At 35.9% G+C, this 11,059-nt stretch overlaps 1 protein-coding gene across 1 annotated transcript; it reads left to right on the top strand.

The window, feature by feature from the left end:
• The first annotated feature begins 573 nt into the window (after positions 1–573).
• LOC101293783 (MADS-box protein SVP-like) lies at positions 574–6,529 on the top strand. The gene is made up of 9 exons (XM_004299036.1): positions 574–679; positions 960–1,171; positions 5,039–5,117; positions 5,333–5,385; positions 5,508–5,607; positions 5,723–5,764; positions 5,921–5,962; positions 6,073–6,236; positions 6,346–6,529. The coding sequence occupies exons 2-9, from the start codon at positions 981–983 to the stop codon at positions 6,353–6,355; spliced, it is 681 nt and encodes a 226-aa protein (XP_004299084.1). The 5' UTR covers positions 574–679; positions 960–980; the 3' UTR covers positions 6,356–6,529.
• The last annotated feature ends 4,530 nt before the right edge of the window (positions 6,530–11,059 follow it).

Genomic DNA, 11,059 nt, shown 5'->3' on the forward strand with positions numbered 1-11,059 from the left:
GCCCCCCCCCCCTCTTTTTTACCTTCTGATATTTTGCCTGGTTATTATAGTAAATTTCCAACCCTATGACTCATAATTTCATTTTTAGTAGTGTTCATATCGTCCCCCCCCCTCTCTTTTTACCTTCTGATATTTTGCCCGGTTATTATAGTAAATTTCCAACCCTATGACTCATAATTTCATTTTTAGTAGTGTTCATATCGTCCCCCCCCCTCTTTTTTACCTTCTGATATTTTGCCTGGTGACAAAAAAATTACTTAGTGACAAAAAAATTATGATCAATTACCATTAGATGTATTTTAAAAGTGAAAAACAAAATAATTTAATTTTAAAATAATATTTTTCATCCTTAAATTTACATCCAAATGTGATTAACTATGATTTATTTAGTCAATAATGACCATGTGAACACTATTGAAGATGAAATTATGGGCCAGAGGGTTGCAAATTTACTATAATAGCCAGGCAAAATATCAGAAGGTAAAAAGGGGGGTTCGGGCCAGTTGTTTCCCAAACAAACAAACAGGATAGAATATGCCAAATATCTAGGGGAAAGATAATGAAGAAATATTTGACGTTTCTATTTTACCATAAATGGGAAAAAATCGTTTCCATTCTTAGAACAGCCACCAAACCTAGTGCTGCTTCTGCTCCAACTTGGGTTCCTCACGTTGATTAGGTAAGCAAAAGAGGAGACAAACCTCAATAACTTTAAATCAAAATTGTTGGATTAATTTTGTGATCCGTTTTTATATCTTTAGTTTTCAAGCAATCGCATACATATATAGAGGGTCTGTGATTTTAATTTTCTGGGTTTTCTTGACTTAGTTACTTAGATCTGGTTGCTGGCTAGGGTTTTTGGCTGAAATAATTAAAATTAAAATGATCCCAGTTCTTTGAAATCTATATATTCCGTTATTGTTGACAGTGGTTGGTTTGATTTTTGATGGAACATTAAGGATCGGAGCTGCTAGCAAGATATGGTGAAGCCGGCGAGCAAGAAGATAAAGATCGAAAAGATTGACAACTTGCCGGCGAGGCAAGTGACGTATTCGAAGAGGAGAAGAGGGCTTCTGAAGAAAGCTAGAGAGCTTTCAGTTCTCTGTGATTGTGAGTTTTCTGTCATCATATTTTCTGCTACTGGCAAGCTCTGTGAGTCCTCCAGCTCCAGGTACTGATCAACCTTCTTCTTAGTACTTTTCTTACTTGAAAACTGAATATAACAAATACGTATATGTGAGAGGTAATATATAAAGAGGAGGAGACCTCCGTGTGGAAAATTTCATGGTTTCACCGTTTCAGGTAGTAGTGTATAGATTTAGTGCCATATATATAATTGATTGTGTTATTGGGTATGACAAATTGAACACGATTAATCACGTGGTAGTTACCTAGTTTGAGTGTGGAATGTTGATGATGACATGATTGTTCTGTACTCTTATTGATTACATGAAAATTTTGCTCCCTTCAATTGGAAAGATATGTGTGTCTAGTATGATCGATCGATAAGTAACCTAGTTGATCATTGCATGTAGTTCAAATTTAATGCTCCAACCTTTCACATATCAATGACCGACATAGATCATATAAGATTATATCTTTAAAATCATATGAGTAAGTTCTTGACTAGAGAATTCTATGTTTTTGTAAGACTATCAGTTTTAGTCATTATGCATTTAGATGAGATATGAAATTCACACATCTTAAATATAATTCACACATTTAATTTTTATTTTTAGTAATCATTCTTATATTAAGATAAAATTTAAGTCACTAAAGACAAAATTTAAGTTACTAAAAAAAGAAAATATGTGTGTGGATTATAATTTAAGATGTGTGGATTTCACTTTCCATTTAAATATAATAATTTGCTCAATATATATTTTTAAGAATGATCCAGCTGTTTGACTGGTATCTAAAAAGCACATATATCTTGGAGAATGATCCAGCTGTTTGACTGGTATCTAAAAAGCACATCTCGATCAGACGTCTCTCCCTGATTTCCTGCACACCTAAAGCACATTCCCCCGGCCCCCTAAATTAAAGTGGTGACGATTTACAGGGACATCTTCCCAATAGCAATTAGCATAGTAGACATTATGTGATGTGATTTGAGGTTTTCTTACTAGGCAAGTGCATGACTTTATGATCAGTTGGATCACATCATAGAAGCTTGAAGCCTTTCAGCTGGCATGCAATAGCGGTGGAGCTAGCATGACTTTGCATGCATATAAACATATAAATACTTGTACACTAGTTTTTGCCATGAATTGATTCATTTGATTGAGTTTGCTCTAATGAACAAGTCTCAGCATAGCACTTATTAGGAGTTAGGCCACTAGTATCGCTAAATTAGTATGATAAGTAGATATATGACACTGGACCATGAGTTTTAGTTGGGACCCAGTAATATGAAAGCTTGAGTTGATGTGTGGTTAACCAAATCCCTTTAGTTTGTGACGGGATCCAAGTACTCCTTCAAAGTTTTCATAGTTATTAATATTTTTTTATGCGTGATTGGTTTATTGGTCTGGAAAAAAACTTTCACAACATGTCTAATGAAAAGAGTACAAACATTTGTTCATAACATCTGTAAGCATGCGTGAGGGGAAAGATTTGAAAAAAGAGGGAGGGTGAGAGTGTATTGTAGCAATGTAAATTGTGGAATAAGATTTAATTAAACTTATGTTTGCTTTTACTTGATGGAACATACATATTATAGTACTGAAGTTCAGAAAAGAGCTGTACGTTTTGATAGAAAAGAATAAGCATGATGCTGGTATATTCGTCTGTTATATAATTGGGATAACTTCATGTCTTCTAAAACTAGAAAATCCACCTACTTTTCTCTTTTTCATAAAAAATCGTTTATAACAAATCCACCTAAGAAGTCTTCAACTAGTTTTCATTAAGGTAGTGTTAGAGGGCCTTAATAAGGTTTAAGATTTATGGCCTTAATCTTATATGGCATGTCATGTCACATAGACACATCATCAATTTAATAAATCATGTCATTTCATTCTTATATAAAAATATAATCTTAACCTTAATAATTAATAGATGCTACATACTAATATGAAATATTTTCTTACCCTTTAATATGGATGCGTATATACCAAATTTAATTAATTTATTAATAATAATGACCAAGTTAATAATCATACCAAATTAGGCTTTTATACCATTTATCAATTTCGTAAATTTATTTAAATTTCCTTCTATCTTTGTGAATCGAAATTTAGTTCTATTTTAATATTTTATTTTTACAGTTTAAAATTATGATATCTATATATAAATCATATTTTGTATCGAATTTTTAAAATAAAAATAGAAAAATCTCTATCGAATTTCTTTTGGATGATTACGTGTAGAGAAATCAAAATTGTGTGGGTCCACTCAGGACTCATTCCCTTATTTTCATTCTCTAGGGGAGTTAGTATTGATTCCCATCCTGGGTGAATCAAAAATCTTCCAAATGACCTCATAAATTTATGTACACTTAAACAACCAAACACAAAAACCCTCTAGCTAAAGCTCTCACATTAATTGGTCACTCTCAAGTCCTACAGTGTGGTATAATAGCTTACCTTCTCAGGCCAATAAGGCCCTCCTGTTAGACTATGCAGTTTAGATGCCTTAGGCACCACTTTGTAATTGTTGTTTTTTTCTACTAAAAAAAAAAAGCACAAAAACCCATTAGTCAAAAAGGTATGTTGTAATCAATTTTTATTTCTATTGTGATTCTTTATTTCTTAAACAAGTAAACGTGCAATAAGAAAAAAGAAAAACGTTCAATAAGAATGATTCATTCTTAATCCCATTAAAGTTTAGTAAATTAAGAACCTCTTGAGTAGCAGAGTCCATATATTGTTGACTAGGACTTGCAATATAAAAAAGCCATTTTTTTACTACATATACGTACGTAGTTGAATTGCTGGAGCGATGATAGGTTTTGTTTCGTAATCTATAATTTAATTATGTTGCGTTTTCTCCAAAGTCAAAACATATGCAAAAGAAAAAAAACAGCTTATGAGTAGGGTGCTTGATCGAAGATTCTGCCTATAAGGGTGAAGTCTAAGAAATACCCAGTGTCTGATCATGAATTCACGTTTTTGTCCTCCCTTTATCAACATACCGCTGTATGCGGTGACATGATAATAATGATTCATTCTCTCTCCAATTTCTCTTCTCTCTCATTCCTATTGAGGTTTAATAAATTAACACCCCTTTAGGTTGCGGAGTTCATATTGTGACTTGGACTTGCAATTTAAAAAACCATTTTTTACTACATGTACGTAGTTGAATTGCTGGAGAGATAATATGTTTTGCTTCGTAATCTATATTTGTTTATGTTGTGTTATCTTCAAAGTCATAACATGTGTAAGTAGCTAAAACTGTAAAAGAAAAAAAAAACTTTATGAGTAGGGTGCTTGATCAAAGTCATAACATGTGTAAGTAGCTAAAACCGTAAAAGAATAAAAAAAAAAATTAAAAAAAACAATAAAAAAAAGCTTACGAGTAGGATGCTTAATCAAAGATTTTGCATGTAGGGAAGTCTAAGAAATAGGCCGTCTCTGATCATGAATTCATGTTTTGTCCTCCCTTCACCGATGTATCGCTTTATGCGGTGACATGTGATTTAGAGATTGGGTAGTAAATTGCAGTTTGGTGTCCACCGAGTGCACTTTACTGGTTTTAGGTATGTCTTCAGAGATGGTAGGAGGCTTAACATACACGGCCTTAAGGCGTCATTTTTATGGTGGAGTGTAGGGTGGTGTTGTATCACCACTCTATTGCGAAAGGTCCTTCAGTAAAATGTTCTCAATGTTGTAATTTGATTCATATAATTTGTAATTTTTATTCAACTGCATGTAAAATAAAGGTGGGATAAACATGCCAATATCAGGATCGTGGAAAATAAAATGAACCATATATAACAAATCACATTTGTGAGAATTAATTTCAATTGATATGAAGATCGATTTTTGTAATTAGAGAACTTTCTTACTGATTAAGTGGTTAATTTTGTTCTGTCAAGTACGAAGGATGTCATCACGAGGTATGAATCGCAGACGGGCGATGAGGGAAACCTGGACCAGTCATCTCTTGATCTCCAGGTGATTATAATTTATTCATCAATGCAGTTGAATTCTGGGAAACGAAAATCTCAGTTGATACATACAACAGGGGCATTAGAGTTATAAAATGTTCTTTTAAGGAAAAATTATGCTTGATTCACTTGTTTTTAATTTTGTGTGTTTTAATTTTTAAGCAGTAATATATTTCACGTCATATTAGTGTTATAAATGACGTTTGTGTTTTCTCATGTTAGCATGATTGCATCAAGTTGAGTAACGAAATTGCGGACAAGAGCCGTGTGCTAAGGTTTTTTAGTTGACCTTTAATGATTTATAAGATGTGGATGTCAATATATACGTACAAGTTTTTTTTTTTTGATGTTATAGATCAAACATTTGGACTGTATGTCTTTTGCATCGTCACAACAGGCAGATGAATGGAGAGGATCTAGAAGGGCTGAACATAGATGAGTTGCAGAGATTGGAGACAAAGATTGATGGAAGTCTTAACCGTGTGCTTCAAACTAAGGTATGTGTGAATAGTACATACAAATTCATCTGATTTATGTATTTTGGCGCTTATTTGTATTATTATATATGTATATAGTTATTACATAAAAATAACAATTTTCCATTCATTTCAGGAAGAAAATATTATCGGTGAAATCTTAGCACTTGAGGCAAAGGTTAGCAATTGCAAGTTCAAATAATAGCGGGGTTTTTTTTTTATTTCAATGAATGAATAATAACAGGGTTGGTAGTGAAAAAACTATATTTAAAAAAAAATTAGTATGATATCTTTTTTATTTATCAGTTATTTTACGTGTTATACATAATTGCAGGGAGCTGAGTTGGAACTAGCAAATAACCAATTGAGGCAGGAGGCAAGTGATAATACCTAATATGATTCTTTTATATTATTACTAGATAGGGTCATTGTCTTGATTCCAAAGGCGAGTAAATATGGAGTTTTGCTCTAATTACCTACGTACAGATAAGGATGTTGTCCAATGGAAATGGTGTCGCCTTTAAGTCAGATATCTCGCCTGCTGAAGAAGGTTTGGTATCGGAGTGTGACACTTACCCCAGCAGCTGCTTTTCTTCTGGTTCTTCCCTCGATCATGTCTCTGGCGGCGACACTCTATTTCTCAAACTTGGGTGAGGGAGCTTGCCGCCTTGTTGTCTTCATATCCGAGAAGTCATGCATATATGTTTTTCATGACTGGAATGAAACTTGTTCATCAATTTGCACTCTTCCAAATTTCAGGCTTCCTTAGAGTGGCTAAACTGGGGTGATTCCGAATGTGAAAGTTTTTGTAGTGTGGTATATTCTGTATTGTAATGAAAGTACTTAAAGATGCCATGCAGGTTATTGTATATATGTATGCATTCGATCATTTTGTGTGTAGCTGGGCAGACATGGCCATTAGTGTGAACTGTGTGATTGTGTGACTAATTTGCTAATGCACTTGGATGGATAGTCAATGCGGGCCTATCAAAACTAAATATTTGTGAAACTATATTTTCAATGATATTGTATCAAAAATTATCTTATATGCTCTTTTTTTCTTCAAAATATTATTTGCTTATGCGGACAACTACATGAACAGTTTACAGAAATAGATAATTGTTTTACGGTCAACCTATAAGCAGCAATTGATGAAAATTCTTGGCTGTTGAAATTGAGCCACTTAGGTATAGCAGTTTGCATTGAGCAATTCTTATGTCTGGCAAATGCACCACGTAGGTGGCTGGTAGTGCAGACCAGTCAGTGCACATACAAGTGGGTGTTTTAATAGAATAATAACTAAAGACAGTTTCATAACACATTTAAATGTTTATGAAAGTTTATTGGTGTGCTCAACGAACCGTCACGTGGGGCGTTTCTATGTCAGCCTAAACCTAAGAAGGGTCACTGATATGAGCATTTTATGTGACAACGTACAGTTTAAAGCCTTGCATTTTTAATTGGTTTTTTTTTTTTTTACTAAAATAAAAAAGTTAACTTTGTTCTTTTCTTTAGTACTTTGTGAAGTAACCAATGCGAAATTCGAGCTTAAATAAAGCAACTAGAGTCTTGGAAGTGTGGTATCGATGTCAAGGATGATAATTGATCACTTAATTGGCCAAAACTTAGAAGAGAAGCTCAAGGATATTCTTCTGCAAAACAGTTGTCGAGAATAAGATAACTGAAAAACTGCTTATTGGTCTGAAGGTTTTGGGGTGATGGTTACTCCGTTCAGTTTTCTTGTTGGGCTTATCGGGGAAGAGCAGCACTAGTAAGTTGGAAGGAGGGCGGCGACAGAGTAGCTCCAGTGGGATGTGTGGTTGTTTGTTGATGGCGAGTGGGTAGTGCCGGGGGTTGTGCGCATATCATATCGGGTCAGTTCGATTTGGTTTGGGTCTTCACTTCTTCATAGCTGCTTTTGACATGGCTTCTTGTTGGCACGACAAAGGTTAGACAAGCCTACAGTGAAGAGCCTAGAAGATGGTGTTTTTGTTTACGTTTCGCATTGTAACACTCGCATCTCGGAATCAGCGTTCGATACTTAAAACTCACCGACGTCGGGACCGGGGTATGACAATTCCCTAGATCCTCAGTATTCAACAATATATAAATAAGGGACTTGTGAATGTTGGAGCTCGAACTTAAGCAAGTGCCGTGTCATTCCTACCAACTTTCATTGGCCAAGTCGTGATCTACAATTGCGTATATGGGCACTATATGAACTACTATTTACACAAACTAATTAAATCACACACACACACACAATTCCTATCCAGAGCAAGGCTTCGCTTTGAGTGCGTAGGTCCTTATTTTTCTCACTTTTCGGTCACATTTTTCGATTTTTCGATCATAGCCAGTCAATATCTAGATGTATATGACATGCTCATCTCTACAAATTTTCAACTAATTTAAGTCTAGTTTGGTACAGCTTCGCTTTTAAAAAAAATCAGTTTTTATCAGAACTTTTAGATTTTATAGTGTTTGGTAAATGAAATGATTTTTTTTAATTTTTTTTAAAATTATAAGTCACTGACAGCAACTTTTAGCATCAACTTGAATGTTACTTTTAAAAGTAGTTGTCACTAAAAACACTAGAAATTAATAAATTTTATCTTGGTAGCACTTTTAAAACTAATATTTACTAAACACAAAATTGTTTTAATTCACAATTGATTATTTTTACAGTACACAGCAACAACTTTTTTTTTAAAATCATAACAATATCAAACTAACCCTTAATGATGGTTAAAGTCTCGAAATTACATTAATCAATAAAAAACAAAAACTTTCCAACCATAACCGTTAGTATAAATCTAATTATATGAGATACGCTATGAGGTGCTTAACTACCACATCTTTTTTCATTTTTTAACTGTAACTATTTACCGTGACGAGGGTCTGATGCATTCTAGACAACCACCCAAACTGGGTTTTTCTTCTCTGTTTTTTTTCCATTTTGGTAAAGACGACAAGCCAGATGGTTAGCTGAGCAATAAACATAGGGAGACTCAAGCACCAGTCCAAAGTTTCCTCTTTTATCATGCATTTATATTACCTGGCAACAATAACAAAAATAAAGGACATTTAGTTGTTAACGCTTGACTGATAAAAATCTTGTTGGAAAGTAGTGCAAATCATATATGTGCTTAGTCCTCATTGTCTATCTCTAAAGAAGCAGATTTGATTCGTGGATAGCAACTTCCCAAATATGGATTTTCGTCTAACATTCAACTGTAAATAATAGGTATTATATGCCTGATCGGGATATAAACGGAGTTGGTTGGTTCAGCCGTTGAGAGTGAGCGCAGCTTTAACGTCGAGCCGCCATGCAAACCCTCCGCCGTCCATCCTCCACAAATCACAAGGCACCAACTGCGAGCAGTAGTTCTTGACCTTCTTCTGACACTCCACCACAGTGTATTTCAGTTTCACTTGGCAAGTGAACGCCGTGTTCGTCGTGTGCGGCAGCTCCTCATTCATCCATAACCACACTGTTACCTCCGGCAACACTTGCTGCTGCCTCCTCGTCGTCGTCGTCATCCTCATAAAAGCTCCGTTCAGCCAGTGCACTCTGTTCCAACAGTCTGATATGAACCCCGGACTGGTGTCGATCTCCAATCTTCTCATTCTCTCTTCGTCTGCACTGACCCCGGACAAACCAAGCAGAAACGATTGAGAAGAAGTCGGAGCCGTCATGCATGTGCCTCTCACGCACTCCACCGTCACCCACGACTCCTCTCCTCCCATCCGATCCATCACCACCGACGGATCTGACGTGCTCTCAACCTGTGTCTTCCCTGTCACCGCCGTTACACCCAGGCTCAACCAATGATTGTCGTCTCCAACCCTAGCATCAACCTCACAGCTAGATCCGCCACCGTGCTCGGAGCGATCGGAACAGCAGCTGCTACCACTCTCCTCTATCATCAGAGGAAACAGCTGCAGTGTCTCCACGCGCTGTTTGCCCGTCATTTCGCGCTTCTCGGTTTGTTGCTTCCTAACGTACCTTCTCTTGGTCCTTTTGGGCAGCTTGTCCGAAGGCATGCCTCCGGTGAAGGGTTTCGGCGCAATCGGGCGGTACTTGAGCATCATCCGATTCAAAACAGAAGAACCCTCAACACCTTTGCCTTCCATCTCCCTCTGTTTCTCTCTTAAAATCTCACCACAACTACAACAGACAAGATCGGCCTGGGCTAGAATTTGGTTCAATCAGCTAGGACTGAGACGTTGAGATTTGATCTCTCTTCCTTCTTTCTATGGCTGCGTAAGGCCGAGTGAGATAGTAGCCTAAGCCCCTATATGGGGAGGGGTGTAATCGGGCTCCTGGTCCCACAATGCATCCAATGAATGGGCACTAGGTGTCTAGCGCTCTCGCGAATCAAAAGCTGAACGTGCTTCGTCCGCGGAGCCGACATCGTTTGATTCAGCAAACTCTTCCTCCTCATCCAACTTACACGCTACCGTGCTCGCGTGAGACACACTTCTATATGTTTCCCTTACAACAGTGACGCGTTTGCGAGGTATGCGAGTGGGACAAGTGCGTGAGGGTGTTGTTCTTATCGGTCAGTTTAGTTTAGGAAGGCGTGGTTGGTCCGATGGGAGAGGAAAGATATTTAACGCCATTCGAAGATATTTTTCTATTAATGGTATTAATAAATTTCCCATAAGTAGAATTGTAAAATTTCCATTATAGGGATATGACTTTATTGGTTGCCACCTGCCATCTGATACAACTTGCAACCACAAAAGACGAATAGAATCCCTTAGTCTCACTGTGCTACGTGGCCCACTCGCTACAATTATTATCATTTTTTTTACCAGCTAATTGCGCATTATTCTTGTATAATACAAGACTAATCAACTTACATCTGTATTATATTAAGGTATAACTGTACGGATACAATATAACTGGACGGATACTATATATTATAATTATAATAAATTAAAGTGTCTGGCACTACAAACCTAAGTTTATCTTATCAGTGAGCAAAAATAGATGTGAAGGGTGCTACTAGTTTGAGATTAATGAAAACATTTTCATTTGATAAAAAAAAGAATGGTAGGTCATGTCCTTTATAATTTTCTTCTTATTTAATAATTTTGGGGTAGTGTCAGAAATAATTTCTCCCCCTCATCATGCTTCAGAAAATAAAATAAAAATCAATCGTACGGTTTTTCGGTTAATATATTCAATTTCACTAGGAGCCATTAGAGTGATTGGACGAACCCAATGAAAAACTTATAACAAAAACTCAATAAATATTTCCAAACCACCTGTATTAGTGGTTGAACGATTTAATTTGTTTTTCATACAATTTATTCCTGTCGAATCATTCAGAATGATAGAAGTAAACTGTTTAATCATGTTATATCTTACACTAATTCATGCCTATGGGGGAACAAACAACAATTATTTTCGTCTTTTGTGGTTTCGTCTTTTCTGATATCTCCCTGATTCCCTGTACTATAAATA

This window comes from Fragaria vesca, linkage group LG5 (genome assembly GCF_000184155.1).
Source record: "Fragaria vesca subsp. vesca linkage group LG5, FraVesHawaii_1.0, whole genome shotgun sequence".
Classification (NCBI taxonomy): domain Eukaryota; kingdom Viridiplantae; phylum Streptophyta; class Magnoliopsida; order Rosales; family Rosaceae; genus Fragaria; species Fragaria vesca.